This window comes from Herpailurus yagouaroundi, unplaced genomic scaffold (assembly GCF_014898765.1).
Source record: "Herpailurus yagouaroundi ecotype Mexico unplaced genomic scaffold, PumYag 490, whole genome shotgun sequence".
In the NCBI taxonomy this organism is placed as follows: Eukaryota; Metazoa; Chordata; class Mammalia; order Carnivora; family Felidae; genus Herpailurus; species Herpailurus yagouaroundi.
Window position 1 is genome coordinate 212,404 of NW_024412707.1, and position 26,354 is coordinate 238,757.

General features: G+C 51.1%; 1 protein-coding gene across 1 annotated transcript in view; it reads left to right on the plus strand.

Moving 5' to 3' along the window:
- The window catches only part of PI4KA (phosphatidylinositol 4-kinase alpha), a 113,609-nt gene that overhangs the window by 86,604 nt on the left and 651 nt on the right, over window positions 1–26,354 (plus strand). The window contains exons 31-54 of the mRNA XM_040464665.1: window positions 1,200–1,356; window positions 1,588–1,715; window positions 6,605–6,763; window positions 7,046–7,197; window positions 8,627–8,734; window positions 9,365–9,492; window positions 10,862–10,981; window positions 11,143–11,222; window positions 11,320–11,513; window positions 12,519–12,609; window positions 12,981–13,148; window positions 13,861–13,914; window positions 16,521–16,641; window positions 18,291–18,420; window positions 19,367–19,437; window positions 20,668–20,740; window positions 20,826–20,896; window positions 21,950–22,059; window positions 22,525–22,629; window positions 22,722–22,847; window positions 23,287–23,407; window positions 23,888–24,047; window positions 24,829–24,918; window positions 25,370–25,453. Of these exons, the coding sequence (XP_040320599.1) occupies window positions 1,200–1,356; window positions 1,588–1,715; window positions 6,605–6,763; window positions 7,046–7,197; window positions 8,627–8,734; window positions 9,365–9,492; window positions 10,862–10,981; window positions 11,143–11,222; window positions 11,320–11,513; window positions 12,519–12,609; window positions 12,981–13,148; window positions 13,861–13,914; window positions 16,521–16,641; window positions 18,291–18,420; window positions 19,367–19,437; window positions 20,668–20,740; window positions 20,826–20,896; window positions 21,950–22,059; window positions 22,525–22,629; window positions 22,722–22,847; window positions 23,287–23,407; window positions 23,888–24,047; window positions 24,829–24,918; window positions 25,370–25,453 (2,801 nt within the window). The remainder of the gene's footprint in view (window positions 1–1,199; window positions 1,357–1,587; window positions 1,716–6,604; window positions 6,764–7,045; window positions 7,198–8,626; window positions 8,735–9,364; window positions 9,493–10,861; window positions 10,982–11,142; window positions 11,223–11,319; window positions 11,514–12,518; window positions 12,610–12,980; window positions 13,149–13,860; window positions 13,915–16,520; window positions 16,642–18,290; window positions 18,421–19,366; window positions 19,438–20,667; window positions 20,741–20,825; window positions 20,897–21,949; window positions 22,060–22,524; window positions 22,630–22,721; window positions 22,848–23,286; window positions 23,408–23,887; window positions 24,048–24,828; window positions 24,919–25,369; window positions 25,454–26,354) is intronic.

The window sequence follows — 26,354 nt, forward strand, 5'->3', positions numbered from 1 at the left end:
TTTTCTTTTTTTTTTTTTTTTTTTAAGTTTATGTATTTATTTTGAGAGAGAGCAGGTCGGGGAGGGGCAGAGAAAGAAGGAAAGAGAGGAAATCCCAAGCAGGCTCTTCACTGTCAGCACAGAGTTCATTGTGGGGCTCGAACCCACAAACTGTGAGATCATGACCTGAGCCAAAACCAGAGTCGACTGCTTAACAGACTGAGCCACCCAAGTGCCCCTTTCTGGCTTTTCTTTTTTAAGTGGCAGCAGGCATTCATTGAGTGCTGTGTACTTACTAACTGGGGCAGTTAGTAAGGTATACAGACTATTATTCCAGTTTCACAGATAATGAAACTGAAGTTCTCAAAATGAAGTAACTTGCCAGAGTCGTATAGGCAGAGTGAGGTTGGGAACCACATCTGATCACTATGAGGGCTTTTGTCTACCACGCCACACTTTAGCCCAGCCTAGCAAGTTGCTTCACCACTTGGGGCCTCAGTTTCTGAATCTATAAAAACACAGACGCTAGTCTACGCCATTATTTAGAGGTCCCTGCAAGTCCACTGGTGCCTAGTCTTGAGTGGGGTCTTCCCCCGCTACTCTGTGACTCCCTCATTCCAGCAGTTGCTCTTCCTCTTCCTGGGCCCTGGGCAGGTGGGCCCCTCTCTCCAGTAGGCTGACGCTGACCCTACATCCTCCATTGCTGGGAATTGCTCTGAGGGCCTGTTCCACCTGTTTTGATACCTAGGTGGTGGTGGGAAGTCTGTCTTTGGGGGTAGGTTTGGTTTTTGGAAGGAGTCAGATTCTTTCTATATAGTCAAGTCTTATAAATAAGAGAGCAGCATACTTTTTTTTGGGGGGGGGGGATGATGTACAACTTTAAAAATAGTAAGGATGCTCTTGGTTGAGTCACTAATTGTATTCATTCAGCCCATGTTCATGCAGCCCTATCATGGTTCAGACCTGGAGTTTGCTACTGAAATGTGAAATTGACAAGACCAGGTCTCTGCCCTCAGGGACCATCTAGAATGAAGGGAATGCCTACACACAGCGCTAAAAGACAAGTTCCCTAGAAAGGTGTGAGCAGTGGTAGCATTATTGAAACAAGTCTGTCACTGTCTGTACCCACAAGCTCCAGTATGAGAGAGTGAGACTCTAGTCACACCTTGCCCATATGCCTGGATTATGTATGATTCTCTTGACGAGTGTGCTTCTTGCAGGTGTATGGAATGATTCGGTTCTCAGATGCCACTGGCCAGATATCTGACCTGAACAAAATGATGGTCCAGGAGCTGAATACAGCATTAGATCTCAGTAATCCCCAGCACTACACACAGGCCATGTTCAAGCTGACAGCAATGCTCATCAGCAGCAAAGGTAACAGACAGAGGCACTAGGGAACTCTGGGCTCATTTAGAAATGAGTATTTACCTTCATCTTCCTTAGTGAGCTGGAGCTCCCCCAATAGAGATCTCTGTGATGTTTTCCAGGGTTGGAAGTAAACAATCTCTGGCCCACCTGGTGCTCTGTCTTGTTGATGTGGGGAGGCAAGCATAGGATTCAGCCTTTGTTCAAAGCTTCTTCTGAACAACATTTGTTTGGTTGCAGATTGTGACCCACAGCTCCTCCATCATCTGTGTTGGGGTCCCCTCCGGATGTTCAACGAGCATGGCATGGAGACTGCCCTGGCCTGCTGGGAGTGGCTACTGGCTGGCAAGAACGGAGTGGAAGTGCCGGTAGGACACTGGCTGTGTTCAGCTCCTGAGGGTGGGGCTCATCAGAGATGGAGAGAGCTTGGCCTGGCTGCTTAGCTGACAAGCTTGGAGACCCTGGGCAAGCCCCTCACCCTTTGAGGCCTCAGTGTCCTTGTATGTAAGATTGTGATATTAATGCCTGACCACCAGGCTTCATGGAGACCACAGGGACCATATGTGTGTGTATATATACATATATATATGTGTGTGTATATATATATATATATATATATATACATATATATATACACACATACATACATACATGTATGTATGCATACATACACACACAGTATATACTACACTATATACTATATACATATATATATGTGTGTGTGTTGAAAGGATCCTAGTGGTGCCCAGAAGTTGTTGTTTTTCAAAATCTCAGTAGAGGGAGCCATTTCTCTGAGAGTAGAACACATGGGATGTAATTGGGAGCATTTGTATTTGTCCACAAAGACATTTCTCTTGGCCTGCTACCTTTGGTAGGGGCAGCCTTCCTGGTATCCATAGTTCTGAAGTTGCTACTGGAGGAAGCCCCCAGGCAAGGTGATACACACCCTTTCAGGTGATTGGATGAATACCTAAGAACTGTTGTATTTTTTGCAGATCTCCGTTAATTTTCCTAACAGGGAATTTGGCAGCTTTTTTTCTGTTGTTGTGTTTTTTTTAATGTTTGTTTATTTTTGAGAGAGAGAGAGATAGAGAGAGAGAGAGAGCACGCGCGCAAGCAGGGGAGGGACAGAGAGAGAGGGAGACATAGAATCCGAAGCAGGCTCTGAACTGTCAGCACAGAGCCTGACTCGGGGCTCAACCCCATCATCCTTGAGATCATGACCTGAGCTGAAGCTGGACGCTTAACCCACTGAGCCACCCAGGTGCCTCTCTGTGTTTCTTAAGATGAATTGAGATAAGTGGTCAAAGGGGTATTTCCTTTTTCTGTTCCCTGTTTTTTGTTTTTCCTTTTGGTTACTTTTAGCATGTTTCCTTTTATCTTCAATTTTTAATAGTTTGCCTTTGGTATGTGGTTTTCTGTGTATTTATCCCTTTGTGATTTATTGAGCTTCTTAAATTTAGAGATTTAGATTTTTTCATCAAACTTGGAAAATTTTAGTATTTCTTTAAATATTTCTCCATTCTCTTGTCTCATTTTGGGATTTCAATTCCACACACATATGTTGGTGACTTCGTATTGTCCCCTGATCATTAATGTTTTCTTCAGTGCTTTTCACTTTTATCTCTCTCTCATTTCATTTTGGTTCATTTTAGTTGGTCTGTCTTCCAGTTTAGTGCTATTTTCTAATGCCTTATTTTTCCTGTTGTTAAGCCATCTTCTATATATTTTATTTCAGATATTGTAATTCTCAGGTCTAGAATTTTTGTATGTGTGTGGGGTTTTTTTGTTTTTTTGTTTTTTTGTTTTTTTTTTTACTAAAAGAAGCTCCTGCTTTTGTCTGGGAGTGCTCTTCTCTTACTTTAAGAGGGAGAGCATAAGTAGGGGGAGGGGCAGAGAGAGAGGGGGACAGAGGATCTGAAGCGGGCTCCACACTTACAGCAGCAAGCAGCCTGATGCAAGGCTCAAACTCACAAGCCATGAGGTCATGACCTGAGCCAAAGTCAATCAACTAAGCCACCCAAGTGCCCCATAAAATTTTTGTTTCTTTTTTATAGTTTGTATTTCTCTACTGAGATTCTCTGTGCCTTCACCTAGTCTTTTCATCTTTACCTATAAATATTTGGTCATATTTGTAATATTTATTTTAAAATTTTTATCTGGTTTGTTCTAGTATCAAGGTCATCTGTGGGTTTGTTTCTGTTGATTTTTTTTTCTTTAGTGTTTAAATGTTTTTGTTTTGTTCTGGACTCTGTATATAGAAAAGCAGTGGAGGGGCACCTGGGTGGCTCAGTCAGTTGAGCGTCCGACTTCGGCTCAGGTCGTGATCTCACATTTCGTGGGTTCAAGCCCCTCATCAGGCTCTGTGCTGACCATTTGCTCAGAACCTGGAGCCTGCTTCAGATTCTGCCCCTCCTTCTCTTTCTGCCCCTCCCCCACTCACACTTTGTCTCACTCTGTTTCTCAAAAATAAATAAATGTTAAAAAAAATTTTTTTTAAGGAAAGAAAAGCAGTGGAGACTGAGGGGCACTGCTGTTTATTTTCCCAGAATATAGATCTTTCTTATGTCAGGTGACTAAAATGAAGGTCACTGACCCCTAGGGGTTAGTCTTGGCCAAAAGGATGGATTCTTCTTGCTTTTACCCAATTTCACCTCCCTTTCCCCCTTCCCCCATCAAAATGAGAGAAGAGGGGTCATGAAAGGATTTTTATGTCAAGCAAATTGCTGTTTCATTTGGGATCTTTTAAACTCTGATCTATTTCCTCTGCTATCAACAGGAGCTCTGCTGGCTTCAGGTATCTTGGCCTTTGGCAGGCCTTGTCCACTCACTTGTGTCCAGACCCAGCACTGGCCCACGAGCTGCTGGAGCTTGCTGTTTCCTGGTGAAGTCTCTGTAAATCAGTTCTTTGTGGCTTTCTCATCTGCCATTCCTCAGCCGTCCAGACAGGCATGGTTTTTATATCCTCCAGATCATTCTTGCTGTTCACTTGGGACTGAAGTCCATCTATCTCCTCTCATTCCCTGTCTCTACCTCTGTAAGGACCTGTTGTCCAGGCCCAGCAACATCTTGGACAGACTTAGCTTTTGTTTCAGTGTCTTTTGTATTGTTGGCTTCTGGTTTTTAATTTTTTCTATTATGAAAGCAATGTGTGTTCATTATAGAGAAGTTGGAAGATATGAGCATAATGAAAAAAATGAAAATCATTCATAACTCCAACTTTAGAGACAATCACTGATAGAATCCTGATGTCTCCTGCAGTCACAGGAGAGAGAGAGAGCTATGAGCTTGTTGGGCTCATCTCAGTGAAGACCTTCCTTGTGAGAGTCTGGGGCCCTTATCTCACTAAGATTGGAAAGAATGCTGATCCCTTGGTATGGTGCTCAAATTCATGACTCAAAACGAATGAACTAACCCCTCACCTCCACCCATCTGCCTCCAAATCTCTGTGAATGACAACATAGTCCTTCCCTCTGCTCAAAGTCCTTACTGCCATCCCTGATTCCCCTTTTTGCACTAACCACAAATGACCCTCAGCAAATCCTGTCAGATTTACCTTTTTACCTTGAAAGTATATCCAGAAGCTGACCACTTCCCAGCATCCCACTCCTGCCCCCTGGTCCCAGTATCCTTCGTTTGCCCTGGACTTAGGTTAGCCCCTGGCCTCCCTGTTTCTACCCAGGCCCTCTCTGCCTTCTCCACATGCGCTCAGAGCAAGTCAGTAAAATATGGGTCGTATCAGGTCCCCCCTATGCCCCAGACCTGCCAGTGCTGCCCATGCCCACTCAAAGTAGAAGCCACACTTGTTTCTGTAATCTGCAAGGCCCCTCTGCTCCCCTTGCTTGACCTGCTATAGGCGCACTGGGGTCCCTACTGCCCCTGCCCTCCAGGCGTGCTCCTGCTTTAGGTTGGGAGAGCTCTTCCCTCTCCTTCAGTGTTCTTTTCAGGCAGCTGCATTCCTCACTCCTGCATCTCCTTCAGGGTTTGTCTTAGCTGTCCCCTGCCTACCCTGTTCTAGAACACACAACCATCGATTCATTCATTCTTCCAAGCCCTTTCATGGCTCTGTTTTCCCCCTTAGCTTTTATCAATGTCTAATATCTGTATCTTACTTCTCTTGCTATCTGTAGCCTGCTGTAAACTGGGTGGATGTTTGTCTTATTCACTGCTCCATTCCCAGAGCCTGGAGGGGAAGCAACCAGGCCCAGAGGCAGCAACCAGGATGTGCTTGTTCAACAAATGAGTGGGCGTGCAGCCTTGACTGTGGCTCATCAGGCCTGTTAGCCCTGCGGTTTCTTCCTCTAACATAAGACTTACATTTGGCTGCAGGAAACAGAAACTGGACACAATGCCTTGACCACCAGGGGCTATGTTCCTGGTGTCACGTGCAGCTTGTTGGTAGCTTGGCTCACATTTGCAACTCTGCCACCCTTAGCATGCCTCTAAGCAAGAAGGAGGGTAGAGGATGCTGGCTGCCCTGACCTTGACTCAGTCGATGTCTGTTGATGTCAGCCAGCACTAGATTATTGCTAATGAGAACCATTGACCACCCTAACCAGCAGAAGCCTGGGTGGGGGTACTGGTGACCAGCTACTTGGCCTCCCTAAATAAAACCATAATAAACGCAGGGATGGATACTGGGCAGGAGCCAGGGCGTTTACCCTGGGCACCAAGCCTCAGTTGCCGCCTCTCTGCAGCGGGTCTGGATGCCCTCCATGTTGCTGGCTGGTGTTGTCAGGCCAAAAGGGGAGGCTGCTCCCCTGTAGAACCACCTGGTGGCAGTTGCAGACTCAGTTTGGCTCCCGCAGTTATTCCCTGGGCCTGATTAGTGGCATGAAGCTGATGTGCAGGGTTTGCATGGGATGAAGAAAAGGAACTGGGCTCCAGAAGCAAAATCCAGTCCTGCCTTTGCTAGTTTGGAGGCCCTGCTCACCTCTGGAACCATAGATGGTTTCAGGATTATTAGGAAGATTCAGCCAGGCGGAGCCTGTTGAGAGTCCACGTGGCATTAGGCACATCCCAGGTGTGCTGACACCACAAAGCAGGACTACAGCACCTGGCCTACTGATATTTCGAGAATGGGCTTTTTAGTAGAAAATGGCTGGGAAGTTGGATCATAGGTGATCTTTATTTTTTATTTCATACTTTCTTTGGTTTTCTATTTTGTTCATTAAGCACATAGTCCTTTTAAAATTAAACAACAGTAAGTACTTTTCTATGCTTCGCAGAGGCACTAATGGTCATTGTATGCTTGCAGTTTATGCGGGAGATGGCAGGAGCCTGGCAGATGACAGTGGAGCAGAAGTTCGGCCTGTTTTCCGCAGAGATAAAGGAAGCAGACCCCCTGGCAGCATCGGAAGCCAGTCAACCCAAACCGTGTGCCCCCGAAGTGACCCCCCACTACATTTGGATTGACGTAAGTGCTTCCCCAGGCTCCTTCCACCCTAGCAGGAGGTCAGGGGCTCCCCTTGGGGCCAGTGGCCCAATAAGCATGGGACTCCAGGTTTAAGACGCCTTACCTGGGGAGGAGGGATGGCTGTTCCTGCCTTCTGCCCAGGCCTCTGGTGGACTCATTGCACTTGCCCGAAGACCCATACCCACCATTCTGTTGGCCCAGAGCCCCACATCAGTTGGCTCTGCTGGCTCTGTAGGTGAGCAGGCCAGGCCCCAGCAGCGATATGTTCTCTTTCCCACTCAGTTCCTGGTGCAGCGGTTCGAGATCGCCAAGTACTGCAGCTCCGACCAAGTGGAGATCTTCTCCAGCCTGCTGCAGCGCTCCATGTCCCTGAACATCGGTGGGGCCAAGGGGAGCATGAACCGTCACGTGGCAGCCATCGGGCCTCGCTTCAAGTGAGAGCCTCTCCTCCTCCTATGATGGTGGCAGGGATGGTGTGGGTGAAATTTCTACCAGAGTTGTTGGTGCTGTAGTCCACAGGAGGTTCCCATGCTTGGTCTTTTTTTTTTTTTTTTTTTTTTTTTGCCAGAAACTGACCAAGCCCCTAGTACATGCAGGGCTCCTGGGAAGGGGACCTGAATGGAATGATTTTGCCTTCCATGCCCTTCCAGGGCTGAGGAAGTCAGCCAGCATGCTGTCCTCAGCAGGGGAGTGTTCAAGAACATGGTTCACTCATGGACCTTGGGCAACCAAATGTTGGGCAGCCTTTCTAAATTGTGTGGGGGTGGATAGCAGCAAAAGGATTTTGGTAACATAGTGGTGATTAAAAAACAGGTGATGTAGCAGAACCCAGATATGACAAGCTCAGACTGAGAGGCTGGCAGTGACTTAGGGCAGTCACTTTACTCCTCTGAAATGTTCATGGAAAACTTCTGATCATGCTGACTACAGCAAGTCGGTTTTTGCCAAGACATGCAAAATATCAACCCCACCAGGGGATACCCCCTTTAGGGGGTCCGTGGCCTAGTGGGCAGGCTCAGGCCAGGTGCTATGGACACAGCAGGCAGAGTCAGTCTGGTGTGGGGAAGGCCCTCGGGTGCCTGGGTGGTCAGTTGGAGGAAGGGTGAGGGGCCCCCTTTCAAAGTATGCCACTCTTCCTGCCTGTACCCCTTCCTGCTGCCCACTGCCAACACCAGTTCTTTCCACCCCTCCCCTGAGCTCCAGACCCATGTTCCTGTAGCCCACTGGGCACCCTCTGAGACCATACTTCTCAGACTACTGCAGGGAAGGGCTAGTACTCTGTTCCCTTCATTTCCTGCCCATCATAGACCTGTACCTTTATAAAATGCATGAGAATGAATTACTAGGAAAGGATTCACACTGGACTGTCATAACAATGTGAAATTGCTATAGAAATGAGCAGGTAATCCCCTCAGTTTCTGTACTAACTCATCACAGACCAACACCATCTGTAGATGCCCATTGAGTAGCCCTGACCTGGCAGAAACCAGGTGCTTGGTAAATTTATTTTTCTTTTAGCTTGAATTAAATATTCTAACCTTTGTAGCACTTATTGGTGACTGCACTCAGGAAGTAGTTTGCATATAGTTTGGAGATAGACGAGCTTCTGGCCAAGGTAGATGAACAAACAACTTGTTCATTTGCCCCCAATTAAAGTGATGGTTTTAAAAAACCTTTCCTGAGACATTTCTGGTACAATAAACCTGAATGGCAGTAACTTGGCTGGTGCCACAGTCCTGGCACCTGAGAGCTCTGTCATCCAGAGATATGCCCAAGGGCCAAGTGGTTTGCACAGGAGCTAGGGACCCTGGGACGTTCCTGGGCCCTCCACACTCTGACTCAGCCCCCAGTGTTCTCTTGTAGACTGCTGACTCTGGGGCTGGCCCTTCTGCACGCCGATGTGGTCCCAAACGCGACTATTCGCAACGTGCTTCGCGAGAAGATCTACTCAACCGCCTTTGACTACTTCAGGTACTTCCCCCCGCTGTGCTGTGCACCATGTGCAGTGACAGCCCACTGCACCCAGTGCCCCCAGTTGTCCCAGATCCCAGGAAGTCACGGCAGAAATGGTTTTGCCTGATTTATGCACTGCCCTCCTTGTTCTGCGGCTCTGGTGGTCCAGGATTTGAACATCTTCAGCCCTGTGCCATGTTTCCATGTGTGCACTTAGTTAGAGCTAGCCTCTCTACGAGATGCACACATGTTTTCCCCCAGCTCAACTGTGCATTCATTTAACTTTCCAGTTCCTAGGAGTGGTTATTGCTCAAAGAATTGCAATCACCCGCTGCCCGGGGCTCTGCGAGTGTGTAGGTTGTGTTGTATGGAGACAGCTGCAGTTGCAGGACCCACCACAAGCACACCATGCAGCCAAGGGCTGTCGACGGTGCTGGGGATAGTGGTGGAGGGAACCATGAAAGCTCAGAAAATCATCACGCTTTTCCTTGCGAATTAATGAGATAATTGTTGCTGATGACCAGCTCTGGGCTCACCTTTGGTCATTAAGAGACCACTTGTGTCACCTCTCACACGCTTTATAATACATGTGGCTTCTAGTCCCAGACTCCAGGCACTCAACTCTTGTCCTCTTGTGGTTGTTTGAAGTTGCCCCCCAAAGTTCCCCACTCAAGGAGAAAAGAGGCTACGTGAAGACATAAGCATTATGATTAAATTTTGGACAGCCATGTTCTCTGATAAGAAGTACCTGACTGCCAGCCAGCTTGTTCCCCCAGGTGAGCATTGTTCTCAGCACAGCTGCTCGTGGGTGGTGGGGACACATAGGTGCAGGCGGGACAGTGGGGCGCAGTGGGCAGCCCTGAAGGAGTCTGGTTAGAATAGTGAGGGTCTCACTGAGCCCAGGCCTTAGCCATGCTGCATGGTCACCAGAGGCCCAAAGCCTGCCTGGCCACCACTTGTCCTCCAGCACTAGCTGACAAGCATGAATGAGTGTAGAAGGCCCTGAGCAGAGGCCATTCCATGTAACTTCTCCCAGCACCAGCCCAGTTCACCAGCCACCCCCCTGCATATCTGACAGACCCATACTTGGATAAGTCCCATATGCCAAGATGAATAAGGCACCATCTGCTCTCATCTGGTAGAAGATAGTCAAATCTACAGGTGATGTCAGCATGAGGGGATCTTGGGAATACCCCTCAAGGACAGGCACTTGGCCCACCAGAGTTGGGGAGGTAGGGACAGTTTTCTGGAAGAGGTGACAGCTGAGCTTCAAAGATGAACAGGAGCAAGCTAGGGTGGATAAGGTTAAAGAAAAGGTAAGGTGTAAGCAAGCCACAAACCTCCACAAAGAAACATGTTCTTGTTTCTCTGAGCACATAGCTGATTACACAGCACAAAATAGGGATGAGGAGTACAGTTTCTGCAGACAGACCCACAGCTGACAACCTGACTATAGGAAAAGGAAGGGATGGGGCACTGGGGGGGCTCAGTCAGTTGAGCGTCTGACTTGATTTTGGCTCAGGTCATGATCCCAGGGTCATGGGATTAAGCCCTACATCAGTCTCCACACTGAGCATGGAGCTTGCCTAAGATTCTCTCTCTTCCTCTGCCCCTCTCCCCAACTTGCTCGCTCTCTATCAATAAATGGGAAAGGGAAAGAAAAAAGGAAAGGGAAAAGCAGGCAGTGATTTCCGGAGTCAACTTCCTGGCTCCACATAGAGCAGGGCCAACATCTCTTCTTGCCTACCTGCAAGGGTCCCGAGTTGCCACCATATTAAAAAGCAACATGATGCCAGAGATGAGAGAGCTGTTTGTAATTTATCAGTATCACCACTCACATTTGTTTTATTCCATTTTGAATCCTAGGAGGAACGTAATACATTTTAGTAGGCTTTACATGTTGAATGGTTAAAAACTTCCTAGGAGTACCTGGCTAACTCGGTCAGTAGAGCATGCAACTTTTGATCTTGGGGTCATGACTTCAAGCCCCACATTGGGTGTAGAGCTTATATTAAAAAAAACAAAAATCTTGGCTGTTGTTTTTTTTTTCTGCAAATCGTTTCTTCAACACCGGGTCTCTCCCTTCCTGCCCTTGGTGAAAGTCTAGACACCTCATTCTGGAAGCAGTAATGTGTTTGCCCACAGATAACCAAGACACCCGGAGCAATCTGGACATAGCAGTTGGCTCTCGGCAACAGGCCACTCAAGGCTGGATCAACACCTACCCCCTGTCCAGTGGCATGTCCACCATCTCAAAGAAGTCAGGTCAGTTAAAGGTTTGCGGATAGGTCCCTTGGGTCTGAGTCATATCCTGGCAGCTCAGACAGTGGGCAGAATGCTGAAAGACAGCTTCTTCTAGGTTCTAGAAATGAAGGGTAGGTCAGTGAACTCTAAAGAACACACTTGTGCCTTCTGTTTCTCCACAGGCATGTCCAAGAAGACTAACCGGGGCTCCCAGCTGCACAAGTACTACATGAAGCGCAGGACGCTGCTGCTGTCCCTGCTGGTAAGGTGACACCTGCCATATGCCCACAGCACTGAGGACAGGAGCAGCGTGGCACATGGGTGCACACAGATGGCATATCGATGTCTCATCTCACCAGGCCACTGAGATTGAGCGTCTTATCACATGGTACAACCCACTGTCGGCCCCGGAGTTGGAGCTGGACCAGGCCGGAGAGAACAGCGTGGCCAACTGGAGGTCCAAATATATCAGCCTGAGCGAGAAGCAGTGGAAAGACAATGTTAACCTTGCCTGGAGCATCTCTCCTTACCTGGCCGTGCAGCTGCCAGCCAGGTGGGTCCTAGTCCTACCTGCCTGATGAGGGCCTTGCCAGAGTCCAGTCCAAGGGTACCTGAGTGGGAAGGAACATGACGTGGTCACTGCCAAGGATGGTTGGGGAAGCAATCTTAGTGGTTTGGTCCTCTGCCCTGGATGTTGACCCAGTCTCTCTGTGCAGTGGTTGGTTACACAGCATGGATTCCTGCCTGGGATGTCCTAATATCCCAGAGCCCAAGCAGAAAACATCAGAGCACATTCAGGGCCGCAGTCCTATTCAAGGAAGAAAGGAAGCACATGGAGGCTGTCACTACAGGGAAGCAGGCCTGGGGATCCTTTGGGCTTTGTTCCCAGAGGTCTTCAGCAGGCTACTCACAGGAGGTGGCCTGCAACCGAGTGTCCTGTGAACTCTCCCCGGTAGCTCTGCCAAGGACAAAACCAGTAGCTGAGAGGGGCCTCCCAGGCCCCTGTGTTAAATCCCACCAGGGGGAGTGCATCCACCCCACATCCAGGAGTGGACATTTCTTTCCCTTGAGCCCACACTTGCCTACTCACTGCTTCCTTCTTCTGGTTCTAATCCAGTCCTCTGGATTAGGACCACAGCTTGACAGTATTCATGGAAAGTCTACCTTGTGTTAGCCTGGGGTCATGACCCCTAAAAACTTGCATCCACCCTCCCATCTATGGATGTACCTTCTGGCCTGTGGCCTCGCCATGCCATGGACAGGCTGCTTTGGGGGCCAGGGCAAGGGGGCGTTCTGAAAGCAAGGACTATAGAAGGGGATGTCTTTTGAATGCGGAATATAGGATAATTCCTGTTTTAGATAGTTCTGGCATTTTGTCATAGCCAATCATAGTGCTCTTTATTGTAAACACTCATGTTCAGAGTTACCAATATGTCAGTAGTGTAGAGTGTTAAGGGGTCACTTGGCATTAATCTGCATCCCTCCAGTTCAGGGCTCTTCCACCCCGTTACATGGAGGCAGGAGAGGCCATCTCCTTCACACCCTTTTTGTGCCCTAGGTTTAAGAACACAGAAGCCATCGGCAACGAAGTGACCCGTCTCGTTCGGTTGGACCCAGGAGCCGTTAGTGACATTCCCGAAGCTATCAAGGTAGTATAGCACGTGCTGGGGCCTGGGCTCAAACTGCACAAAAACAGAACTGCCTCCAGAAACACCTGGAACCTAGAAGTGTTAGGAAAACCTAGCAGCCTCAGTGGTAGAATGATGTTTCTAATTTCCTGTGTTTTCCACTTCTCAAATGAGGCATTTATTATGCTTACAGCAGAAAAATATCGAACATACTTTACCCTAGTTGAAATTATGCTACTTTATATAATATATGAGAAGTATTTCCCCACATTATTATAAGTGCTTTATTATTATCATCTGGGGCCATCCCTGAGATATGGGGTGGGGCCAGGTATTTCCAGAGGGCCCTCAGGAACTCCCTGTGCCAGACCATTTCCCTGCTTCCTTCCTAGTTTCTGGTCACCTGGCACACCATCGATGCCGACGCCCCTGAGCTCAGCCATGTGCTGTGCTGGGCACCCGCAGACCCGCCCACAGGCCTCTCCTACTTCTCCAGCATGTACCCACCGCACCCTCTCACGGCCCAGTACGGGGTGAAAGTCCTGCGGTCCTTCCCTCCGGTGAGCCCACGTCCTGCCTGAATCAGCCTCGGTGGGACTATCTGGCAGTGTTTAGGTGGAGACAGTAAGGACAAGCTTTATCTCCACTTGATGCAGGCCTGATAAAACATCGGTCCATCTTAGAGCATGTCTTCACCCTGTTTCTGTCCAGGCAGTCGTAGAAGACAGATTTAGTTCTGACTCAGATATGTTTATTGGTATTACTTGTTTTTTAATTTTAATTTGGGGTCTGAGTTACAGAAGGAAGTTGAATTTGAGTTTGGTTCCAGCAGTGGGCTTTTGGGAGGTCGGGATCCCATGAGACAGCCACAGTGACAGATTTGGTAGCTGACTTGTGGAGGTCCCAACACAGGGATCTGCTAGAACCTCAGCCCTTGTCCCCAAGCAGGTCCCCAGCAGGGAACATACATGAGCGGGCACTTCACCTGTCATCGCAGGCACAGGAGCCTTGTTCCTTTTGCCTTTTCTCACCCATCATGTGTTTCAAGTCGTTGGCCATTTTCCTTGCCACCCTCTGGACTTTCCGCAGTTCTCAGTCCTCTGTGATCTCCAGTGAGATGGTATCCCATGGGCTCAGTGACATCAGGGCTGTTCCAGGATTGAGTGGGGCCCTGGGACAGCCATCTGTGTTGAGTTTGTTATCACCTTCCTAGAGGTAAGGAATTGTCTTCTCTTCCTGGAAGTCATTATCACTTGTCCTCCTCCTTTGCAGGATGCTATCCTATTCTACATCCCCCAGATTGTGCAGGCCCTCAGGTATGACAAGGTAAGGCTGTGCCAACATGTGGTGTCCTTCCCTCTGAGAGCCGTGCTGGGCAGTCCGGAGGGGGTCCTCAGTAACAGGGATGGGGCCTTGGAAGCAGGGCTGCCAAGCTGTGACCTGGTCTCTGAGCTCCTCTCACACACACCCCCCACCATGGTTGTGGCCGGTGCTCATGGCCAGAAGGCCCCACTCACCCTGTCTCACCCTGAGGCCCCATCTGCTGTGCAGGGTGGGTGGGCCCTAGAAGTATTGCTAGCCACTTCCTTAGTCCCTGAATCTAGCTCCCTCGTTTCTTCAGTCGGAATCAGGGAGGCTCAAACAAAATGATGGAGGTATTAGTGTGCTTGGGCTTCTATAGCAGAGAACCACAGAGTGAGGGGTTAAACAATGGAAAAGTACTTCTCATTGTTCTGGAGGCTCAGAGTCGGAGATCAAGGTGCCTGTAAGGTTGGTTTCTCCTGAGGGTTGGTTTGCAGATGGCTGCCTTCTCCCTCTGTCCTCACATGGTCTTCTCTCTGTGTGTATGTGTCCTAATCTCCTCTTATAAGGACACCACACTGGACTAAGTGTCACCCTAATGATCTCATTTTAACTTAATCACCTCTTTAAAGGCCCATCTCCAGACACCATCATATTTTGAGGCACTAAGGCATACAAATTCAACACATGAATTGGGGGGCACAGTTCAACCCATCACGTATAGCACTTGTACATAAGATACCTAACCACAGGGCCTGGCACAGAAACCCCTCCGGAGGTGACCACAGCCCAGAACCCACACTGCCCGTGCTTCATCCCAGCACCGGCCCCCTGACCTGTGCTTGAGTCTAAGTGTAGCAGCAACATCTGCCCCTTTCCTGTTCCTGCTGATTCTGTTCCCCACTGCATAAGACACCAGACTCCCCTGTGTCCTGGCTGAGTCCTTGCAGTAGCAGCAAGTGCTGTGTCTCACTGTGGTGGCTATGAGCACTGTGGCTGGGTATCCCAGGGCTAGCTTCTTCCTCCCAGATTGGCAGGATGCTCTGTCTTGGTCCATAGACCAAAGTGCTTCTAGAACTGCAGCCAACTTCTCTTGAAACACTGAGTCCTGTTTTAGCTAGGTAGCTGCCAAAAGCCCTCCAATTCTGAGCAGGTGGTTTTGATATTGTGCTGACAGTGCAGAGCCTGCTTGGGATTTTCTCTTTCTCCTCTCTCTCTGCACTTTTCCCCTACTCACACTGTCTTTCTGTCTCAAAATAAATAAACATTTTTTAAAATGAAAAAAAGAAAGAACACACAAGAATAAAATGCTAAAACCTTTCCCAAAGCTAGAAGCCTCAGTGGGCCTCTGACTGATGACACTTCCTCCTTGTTCAGACAGCTGCCGGTTTCCACTTCCCTGTTGTAGTCTGTTCGTTACTGCACTGAGTCCCCTTCTGTGGTCTCAGCAAAACTGACTGGATTACCGGTGCATCATAAAAGGACATAATCAACAAACAGCCAGGTGCGAGGGCAGTATAGGGCAAGGGATGTGGGAAGGCTGTGGAGTTTCCACGCTCTTCAGGCACCTGGCTCTCCCAGCCTCTCCACCAATTCGGAAACTCCACAAACTTTTATTTAAGCAGACTACAAGTTGAATATTCATAGTTTATCTTTAGATCCTTTTACTGGGTTAGCAGTGGGAAACCCATAGCGAGGAGTTATTTGAAGTTTGACCTACTAGGTAAGCCCACCCAGCCAAGTTGAGGACATCTGTCCCCAAAATACTTTACCAGATGGGAGGCCACAGACTACTGTGAGGAAGAGAGAAGCCACTCCTCCAGGAGTCTTCCAGAAAGGCCAGCACCTTTTTAAACTTTAAGACAGGGTAATTAAGGAATGCCTAGGTGGCTCAGTCGGTTAAGTGTCTGACTTCAGCTCAGGTCACGATCTCATGGTTTGTGAGTCTGAGCCCCGCCATGGGCTCTGTGCTGACAACTCAGAGCCTGGAGACCACTTTGGGTTATGTGTCTCCCTCTCTCTGCCCCTCCCTTACTTGTGGTCTGTCTCTCTCAAAAATAAGTAAACAAGCAAATTTTTTAATTTTAAAAAAAGGGTAATTAAAACTTGGAGTTATGAGTAGTAGAATACAACTAAGAAGAAGAAAGAGGAAAGGTCCTTAGGATAGTGGCCATCGTGTGTCAACTCATGAAGTATCTGTGTATTAGAATTTTTTTGGAACCTGCCCATCACTGTGGAACATTGTTCCAAACAACCAGCTTATAACTGAGTTTTAGTCCCCAACCTACTCATTCCTCGTACTTGACAACAGCAGAAATTGGTTGGAGAGTCATGGTTCTTAGAATCTAGGGGAAGTCACAGGGGAAACAAAAGCCGGCTCCTTCCTATATTGAAGACACCATCACGTGGGGCTCCATCTGCCCCACCGGCCAGCTAGCCAGCTGGAACTTGGCCTGTGTAGGTTGGGCTCACACATAACCAGACAAGCTTGCTCACACAGCCCGAAACCACTGGGCCTTACTTCTTGCTGGGTCTGCAAGTGCTAGGAGTCTACTCCTACACTGGGTGAGAGTGTCTTGTGGTGGAGAGGCGCCCAGGCCTGAGCTGATGGTGACCTTGTTCTCCTATAGATGGGCTACGTACGGGAGTATATTCTGTGGGCAGCGTCCAAATCCCAGCTTCTGGCACACCAGTTTATCTGGAACATGAAAACTAACATCTATCTGGATGAAGAAGGGCACCAGAAGGACCGTGAGTATTTGTCATCTTCCCTCAGGCCTCACCCCCCAACTTTAACCCTCCTAGGCCCGTGCTGTCCCAGCCCATGGTTCCCTCTGCTTCCCATCCTTTGGTGGGAATTCTCACCTTTCAACACCCAGCGGGAGCAGGATCCTCCTCTTTCGTGAAGCCTTTGCTATCCTCCCCTCCAGACGTCCTCCCTGCCCTGGCACCATCCTGTAGCTCCCCAAGCACATGTGAGAGCCTCCTGCTCAGGCCGAGCCTCTCCTCACCCTGCGCTTGACCCAGTGACTCCATATGGGGGCGAGGCAACCACCCAAGGAAGTCCTCAGAGGTTGTACACATCTTCACATCGTCACACCCTTAAAAACTAGTGAGGCCCCCAGAGACCTTTGGTTTATGTGGGCTTTGGTTCTCAGTGTTAACCAATGTTAGACATGAAAACCAAGACATTTAAAAAATAATACAAGCCCATCACATATTAACATAAATAACATTTTTATGAAAAACGACTCTAAAACTCAAAAAGAGGAAGAGTGGTGTTGCTTTACAGATTTACAGATCTCTTTAATGTCTGTAATAATGCCACAGCATCTTTAGTAAAAGACAACAGGACTCTCATTCTGCTTCTGCATTTACCCTGTTGTTTGGTTGAAGTAAATGAGGGGAATTCAGCCTGGTACAGACACGTGGCTAGAAAAAGGAGGACCATTTTAGTGTCTTTCTGGTCACTATAGGTGGTCTCGTAGTCTCTGCTGATACTGCACCAAACACAACAAGTGATAGTTTTCTTAAAGGTGAATTGCGATGTGGATTTGAAATCATGGCAGCGAGTTTCTCGTGCCTTTCTTTGAAGCCCATTGGTCTACCCAGCACTCACTACACCCCCCACAGGATTTCACAGCATTCAAACTCACATTTGCCTGTGCCCCACTGGCCTTACCAAACAGAAACATTGTCAAGTGGTGGGGAGCTGTCAAGCTCACCGGCACAGATGCAAGTTTTCCAAAACTTTGTAGTTTTCCTTAAATGGCAGATTCGACTTGTTGATTTTTAAGAAAATATCTCCCATGTACCTAAGTCCAAATAACTCTATTTTTGCCTGTCACTCTTTCAAGTAAAAAATGATGTTCCCTGAAAAAAGATTAGTTCAGCCCGAAAGTCACACCAACACAAGATGCTGTTCCTTGAGACCACAGCATCCGCGTGCTTCACATACAGCAGGAGGCTCCGGACACTGTCCAGTTCATCACACACAGAATGTTAGAAAGATACACTCAGGGTAGAGTTCAGTCAGATTAGTCAATGCTCATCACCTCACCAGGGACATTCTTAGTGACACTGGCTTTTGTTTATACTGTGGGAGCAGAGCCATGAAGATCCATTGACCACCAGCACCTTGGCCAATGGCTTGTGCACAGCCTCGCAGGTGTCTACACAACAAGGAGGGCAAACAGCCTGTCAATATGGTTTTGACTGGGGGGAGCCTGCTGAAGGGTCCCAGGGACCCTCCAGGCATCTGCAGACCACACTCAGGATGTCTGACCTCGCTGCTGGGGGACACCTGGACATCTGGACTGTACATCTGGCAGATGTGTGGGGTTTCCTGGAGGGCCTTCTGTGGCATGGCTGCAGGCTCACCCTCTTGGTTTCTCTGCCAGCTGACATCGGCGACCTCCTGGAGCAGTTAGTGGAGGAGATCACAGGCTCCTTGTCAGGCCCAGCCAAGGACTTCTACCAGCGGGAATTTGATTTCTTTAACAAGATCACCAATGTGTCTGCTATCATCAAGTAAGTGGCATCAGTCCTGGCTTGTGGGAATTGCATGGAGGACCCGCACTGGTTCTAATGAACAGCCAGGGTTGGGAATCACTGCCCTGGCAATTCAAGTCTCTTGAAAGTATAGCAAAATGCACAGCCATGCAAATTTCAGAAAACATATCTTTCATTCTAGATACTGTCCCCTAACTTGAAGCCACTCTGCTCTCTCCAAGTTTTGAAGAGTGTTAGGAAAACCAGACTAATTTTAACTCCCAATGTTGTTTTATTGATTTACCTCCTGGGCCATCCATTTGTGAGGGCTCATGCCATCCTGGGGCATCTGTGGCACTGCCAGTTTATGTGGGATGGGGCCTTGGAGTCAACTGGCCAAGTGCCTGGGAGAGGCCCTGGCAGGGGGAGCACTGGCTTCCTGTTTTCTCAAGTGCCTCATTCCGTGGGCTGTTCCCTGGCACCTTGGTCACCAAGTGACCTAGGCTGTGTGCCCTGAGGCCCTTTTCTGGGCCTGGTACTAAGTAGAGCGGTGATGCAGCAGCTTCTAGCCCGCAAAAATAAAGGAGTGGGAGGTGGTGTTTCCTGGGCATCATGTCAGGCACCTGATTCCACTTTACCCTGTCATCCTCATCCTAGGGATGCAGAAAGACAAAGGGGCCTGCCCAAGGTCATGCTGCAAGTAAACAACAGAGCCAGCACTTGAGCATAGACCCCAGAGTCAACTGTGTCCCTTGTGTGCCTCTGACAGCAACATACACACACCCCACACAGGCAAGGGGCAGTGACAGCCAGAAAACTCCACCCTGGTCCGGGAAGAACTGGTCTAGCAGAGCCTTCAGTAGTAGCTAGAACTACGAGGAGAGGAAAGGAGAATCAGACAGGAGGGGCTCTGGGCTGTCCCCCAGAAGCCCCAGAGGCCAGTTCCTGCAGAGACAAAGCAAAGCATTTCTGTCCTGTTTCTCAGGCCCTACCCTAAAGGCGACGAGAGAAAGAAGGCATGCCTGTCGGCTCTGTCTGAAGTAAAAGTGCAGCCTGGTGAGCAGGATGAGATGGGCCTCTTCCTGTGGGTGGGCAGTGTGGGTAGGCACCGGGATCAGGGAGGCGGCCAGCCCACATGAGCCTGGGCCCTGGGGCACTGGTGTCCCTCTCCATAATCTGCCCCTGGTGAGCTGAGAGCTACTTCTCAGCAGATACTCTTTATCTTCCTTGTTGCTTTCTGTTTTTCTTAAAGCCCAGACACTGTCCTTGGCAGCCATGATTCTAGAAATTTCCTGAATTCCAGTGGAATAGGAGCAACACAGGCTGCACAGACTGTGGGCATGGGTGGGAGTGTCACAGGTGTACTGGGCTGAGGGTGCCCACACTGGCTGACCTTTCCTTGACCCTTGTTGAGCCACCTGCCCTGCCCAGTGTAAACAGTAGCTCAGCTCAAAGAAGCTCGACGTCCACACAGGCTGCAGTTTCCCTGGTCAGCAGGCTCCCAGACCCTTGCAGCCCATGCTGCCGGGTCTTGTCCTGGAGGCACTGGGAAGCCAGCCAGGACTCCAGGGCAGAGCAGTGATTGTGCTTCTGGGAGAGAGACCAGAACTGGCCAGGGAAGGTCGGTGTGAGGGCATTGAGGGAACAGCATGTTCCTTCTGCCCCTCCTTCCCCTGGTGGCAAAGCCCACCTGACCCCACAGCAAGGCCTCGCTTTGCTTCCCAGGAGTCCCAGGACTTCCTGTGTCAGGGCCTCTCCTAGAAGCCCACTCCCTAGCCAGGATCTTTCCCCCGCTTCCTGGGTCTCAGGGAGCACACCCCAGCCCCCCAGGGGAACTGCCAGTTCCTTGGCCAGGAATAGGCTTTCTCTTGTCCTCCCTACTTGACATGTGTGCTGAGAGAGGGGAGCTACAGCCAGTGGGTGAGTGAAAGAACTGAGGGTGTTCCAGGTAAATGGAGGCAGGGTAGAGAGCTCCTGCACATGCCCTGTAAGAGCAGGCAGCTCCCCACCTGGCACTGGTCGGCCAGTGGGGCCCCGAGGAGCAGTGTGCTAAGTCTGTAAAGCTGAGTGTTGGTGTGTCCTGCTGGAGAAATGTCTCCTGGGAGGTGGCAGCTCCTTTGTTAGATATCAGGAAGGGTCCAGGAAAAGACAACAGATCAGGGAGGATGGACCTGTAATGGCCACAGGATAAAATATCGGTGCCTCAGATGAGGACCTAGAAGCCCCATCTGGGGGCAGGGAGTCATTTTGGGGCTCCCTGTAACTTCGCCCTCTGTCCCTGCACAGGCTGCTACCTGCCCAGCAACCCCGAGGCCATCGTATTGGACATCGACTACAAGTCCGGGACACCCATGCAGAGGTGAGAGGCCGCCTGTCTTTTGGCAGTTCCCTTGCACAAAGTTCTCATTTGCTCCAGCACCCATGTTCCTTCTGTTGTTTTGCAGTGCTGCAAAAGCCCCGTATCTGGCTAAGTTTAAGGTGAAACGATGTGGTGTTAGTGAACTCGAAAAAGAAGGTCAGTGAAGAAACTCTGACACGGTTTGGGATCTAAGTGTTTTCTCTGGATGATGCCAGTTTTAGGGGGCATATTTAGTTTATTACCAGCTCCCTGTGAAAGATGACATCCATCCACGCTGGGTCTGAGCCCTTGTTTAGGAATGGCACAGAGCTTATATATGGTGACAGAGACACCTGGAGACCGGCCCCAGGTCAGCCATTGAGTCCAGGAGGCACCTTCCTGAGGCTGAGTAGCCCAGAGCTTTGGGGGGTGCCGTGCAGGTTACACAGCCTGGGTGGCTTCACCAACAGAAATTTATTCTCTCACAGTTCTGGAGGCCAGAAGTGCCACATTGGGGTGTCGGCCAGGCCGTGCTCCTTCTGAAGATGGGTAGAATCTGTTCCGTGTATTTCTCCCAGCTTCTGGTGGTTGCTGGCAAGTTTTGGTGATGCTTGGCATCTTCGTCATTCCGACCTCTGCTTCTGTCTTCTCAAGGCTTTCTCCCTGTGTGCCCGTGTCCAGATTTTCCTGCTCTGATAAGGGCACCAGTCATTGGATAAGGGCCCACCCTAACCCTCAGTAACTTGACTACATGTGCAAAGATACTATTTCCAAAAAAGGTCACATTCTGCAGTTTTGAGTGGGCATGAATTTTAGAATAGGTGTGGTCCCCTGCCAGTATGGGGACATGCCTTCCATGGCCTTCCCTGCACTCTGGCCCCCAGGTCCTCCCAGGCACCCCAGGATGCAGACAGACACACACCTCTGCCCCCCAGTTCATAGTGCCCTCTGCTGATCCCAGGCACACCTGGGTCCCCATTTCCAATGAAAAAGGGGCTCTATCTTCAGTTCCATCTAAACCTAAACATTCTTCAGAAGAGATCCCTGGCCCCGTGGCTCCATCTGCTGACCCCAGTTGTCTGCTGGGCCTCATTTGGCCTCCTTGGGGCTTTGCAGAGACAATCCCCAAGATTCCCAGGGTTCCAGGCAGGTGAGCAGGACTTGCCCTGGCCCCGAGGGCCTCTCCCTGCCTCCAGGCTAACTGGCTTCCTCTCCACCGCCCACACACAGGTCTTCGGTGCTGCTCAGACTCTGAGGACGAGTGTGGCACACAGGAGGCTGATGGCCAAAAGATCTCATGGCAGGCGGCCATCTTCAAAGTGGGAGATGACTGCCGACAGGTAGTGAGTGGGGCCAGGCCTGCCCTCTTCCCAAGGCTCCGGGTGCATTTAGGGGTCACACCTCACATGCTGAACCACAATCTTTGTTTCCCACATTGGGTTGAGGTGCCACAGAGGAAACCAGGGCTTTCTGCCAAACCCAGGGGTCTCTCCAGCAGCTCCCACCCACTGCCCATCCCCTGGCCGCCCAGAGGGAACTGCCTTGGAGGACAGGCACTCCTGACTTGCATCCCCCACTAGACAGCATGGCCTTAGTCTAGCCCGGTGCCCAGTGGTCAGAGCCCAGCCCAGCATGGTATGCAGTGAGGCCAGATGCTCCAGACTCCTGCTTGGCCATGGCCTCCCTTTCTCTCCTTCCCTCTCTCCTTCCCTCTCTCCCTCTTCACTGGCAGGGCTGCTAGCAGTCATGTGGACTAGAGCACAGGAGGCGGCCAGCTGACCACCCCTTGTTTCCCTGGTCTCCAGGATATGCTGGCCCTGCAGATTATTGACCTTTTCAAGAATATCTTCCAGCTGGTTGGCCTGGACCTCTTTGTCTTCCCATACCGGGTGGTGGCCACCGCCCCTGGGGTAAGTTCCCAGGAGCCCAGGGGGTGTTCCCGATGCCTTAGGCCAAGACAGGTCCTGCCTGCAGGCCTCAGCACCTGGCCCTTCCTCTCCAGTGCGGAGTGATTGAGTGCATCCCCGACTGTACCTCTCGGGACCAGCTGGGCCGCCAGACGGACTTCGGCATGTATGATTACTTCACGCGCCAGTATGGGGACGAGTCCACCCTGGCCTTCCAGCAGGTGACCAGCGGGGCAGCCCCCAGACCAGAGGTTGCTTGTGCTCTCCATCCCACCATTCCCAGCACTGCTTATGGGCCAGCACCCTGCTTCCCACTTTCCCTGCTTTTCTGAGTCCTTGTACGTTTGGGGGTAAAACAAGGGCACCTCATAACCTTCTTTGGGATTCAAAGGAACCTTGAAATGGACTCCCCAGAAGAAAGCAAATTCGTGGGTGTGGGAGGAAGGGGCTAAACCCCTAAACCCCCAGACACAGTCACTTGTCACTCCTGTTCCCAAGATCTGGCCTGCTGATTTGGGCTCTACCTCCAAGGCTAGAAACAAGAGCCCAGAGAACACCCGTAGGCCCTGGGGTCCCAGGAACAAGGCAGGAAAATGCCCAAAGGTCCTGGGAGGTGCAGCCTTAGGGCCATCCGTGAGCACCTGGGCCCTCTCCACACAGGCTCGCTACAACTTTATCCGGAGCATGGCTGCCTACAGCCTCCTGCTGTTCCTGCTGCAGATCAAGGACAGGCACAACGGCAACATCATGCTGGACAAGAAGGGCCACATCATCCACATCGGTCAGCCAGCTCCCAGAGCCACCCTCCTCCTCTCCCTTCACCCCCTAGAGCCCAGGGCAGGACACCAATCCCCATCCCACAGAGGAGCCAAGCATGCTCGGGTCACCCAGCCAGTCAGGGTTCAAGTCCAGCTTTGAGACCAGAGCTGTTGGCTACTAGGCTGTGGGGGCGAGTAGCAGCGGTACCACAGTGCATGGGGCACTCTGGGGTTGAAAACTGGAACCAGGGAGAGCACAGCTCATCTAGCCCCGGGGCCAGCCTCATCTCCGCTCCAGCCTGGCTCCCCACCTCCATAACCTCTTTTCTCTCCTGCCTGCTGTCACCCCCCTGCTCCACTGCCCCTACCATCTCCAAGAAAACATGGCCTGTGGCCAGCTTGTGGGGTGTAAGGAGCCTGTGGCTCCAAGCCCTGGCTGAAGCACGCCCATATCTCTGCTCTGTCATCTGATCTTGTCACGAATGGCTTTGGGGGTTTTGCAGACTTTGGCTTCATGTTTGAAAGCTCACCGGGTGGCAACCTTGGCTGGGAACCAGACATCAAGCTGACTGATGAGATGGTGATGATCATGGGGGGCAAGATGGAGGCCACGCCCTTCAAATGGTTCATGGAGATGTGTGTCCGTGGCTACCTGGCCGTGCGGTGAGCCCCAGGGAGGGGCCAGTGGGGGTACCGAGACAGTGGGGAGGAGGGTGGTCAGGCACCAGTCCTGGGTGCCGCTTGTCCTGCAAGATCCCTCAGAGGTCCCATGGGGCCGTCTCAGGCTCCTTTGTGGATCGAGGGACTGCCGTTCAGAGAGAGCAAGGCAGGTTCGAGAGGATGCCTGCTGGTCCAGGCAGCCTGGGCCTTGCCTTCCCATCACCACTCTGCCCACCTGTGCCAGTGTCTCTGCTCTGGGTGTCAGTGCTCCGGGTGTCAGTGTTCACATTTTGTAGTCTCCTGGGTGTGGCCTTGCCTGGCAACACCTTGGGCTCCTCACTGTGAGCATGCCATTCACCCCTTCACCCAAGTGTGAGCATCTGCCACCTCCCAGGTGCACCCTGAAGACTTACTGTCTTGGCTTCAGAGTGTCACAGAGCCAAGGCCACACAGCAGCCTGGACTCCAACCCAGAGTCTGTTGGAGCCTGTGTCACGCCCACTCAGTGCACCTGCCCCACGAGAAAAGGAGGGTCAGGGTATGTTTGCCCTGCATGCCTGCGCTTCCTCAGCCAGGCACAGAAACCATGGCCAGAGGCCTCAGGTGGGCAGACCGGGACAGGATGCTCAGCCCATTCAAGGATGTGTGAGCAGCCCCCACCTGGCAGCTGCAGGGAGGTGGGCCGACACGTGCAGCTGTTGGGTGGTGGCTGGGCTGCAGGAGTGCAGGCAAGGCCACCCTGCTCAGGCCAGCCTCCTTCCCCTTCCCTCCCTGTCTCTCCACAGGCCCTACATGGATGCAGTTGTCTCTCTGGTCACTCTCATGTTGGACACGGGCCTGCCTTGCTTCCGTGGCCAGACAATCAAGCTCTTGAAGTAGGTCCTGGGCAGATGCGCAGGCCATTTGGGGGGCAGTTGTCCCCTCAAGGTGGGAGCCTCTCAAGTGCTGGTAAATGTGATCATTATCAAGGCCAAGCGCTCTCCTCAGAACCCCAGAGCAGACAGGGTTCCTGGTGAGGCGCTGTCACTGCACCAGGCTGCAGATGTTCCAGGTATCCCTTCATTTCTCAAGGATGCAGTGCCAGGCCTTACCTCCAGCCTGAGGCTGCAGCGGCTTAGCCCTAGGCTCTGCTGGGGAAGGGGAGAGGCCCTCCAGAGCCAGCTGGGAACAGTGCCCCTCCCCCTTACAGCTATTCCCAGGAGGGAACAAATTCCCACAAATGCTAAGTGGTCTGTTAGCAAGACCGCATCCCACGGGAGAGTAGCCTAGAGGGAGCAGTTTCCACAGGTGGCAGGGGACAGCCCTGACACAGCCCTCGCCCCCCAGGCACAGGTTCAGCCCCAACATGACCGAGAGAGAGGCTGCAAACTTCATCATGAAGGTCATTCAGAGCTGCTTCCTCAGTAACAGGTGAGTCTCCCCCTTCCACTTTCCCCTCCGGAGCCCGCTGCCACACACCAATGTTCTCCAGGCACCTTGCGTGGGGCCACGCCTGGGCCAAAGTGACGAAGATGCTGCTGTCCCAGGGTACTCTGTACCACAGCTCCTGAAGGGAGCCCTCATGGAGTGACAGGGTACTGGGTTAGAGGGGCCAGGGATATGCTGAGGGGAACACCCAACAGAGGCCTAAAGGCCAGAAACTGTGCCCACCTGGGACCCAGCCTGCGAGGCCAAGCAAGCTGCTGGTGCAAAGGGCATGCAAGGAGGCGAGCACAGCCCAGTGGGCTGGCTGAGGAGCAGAAGAGGCCTCAGCCCCACCCCTGCTTCCCCACACCTTCCTCACGCTGCCGCCTGGGCAGTGACAGGTGGCCCAGGGTGGAGACAGGCCAATTGGCCATTATGATAGTGGAGCCATGAGAAGAGGTGGGTTCCAGTTCTGAAGGCAGAGCAGCTAAGCACCTGGGCAGTCGGGGAGCCAAGCTTCCCCTCTGGGAGGTGCAGACATGGAACCCAAGGAAGACGGCGAGCCGGCTGGGGTGGGCCTAACAGGAGCAGAGGAACGGGAGGCAGCTCAAGGGCAAGCATGAGGAACATGACAAGAGGGGTGTAAAAGGCAGGACGAGGGAGGTCTCCATTGTTTTGTTGGCAGAGTAGGACGGGCGTGGGTTGCAGGGTGTGACAGGAGGAGAATGAGCTGTCGTTTGCATGCCACGTGGCAGGCCAGGGGGCAGAGTCAGTCACTATGTCTGGGGACACGGAATATCTTTGGCTAACACTCCCCCTACCAGAGTGTGGGGCAGAGTGGTGTTTGGCTGAGGAGGCCCAGGAGGAGACAGCAGAAAGGAGCTCACACAGTCATTGTCACAGGTGG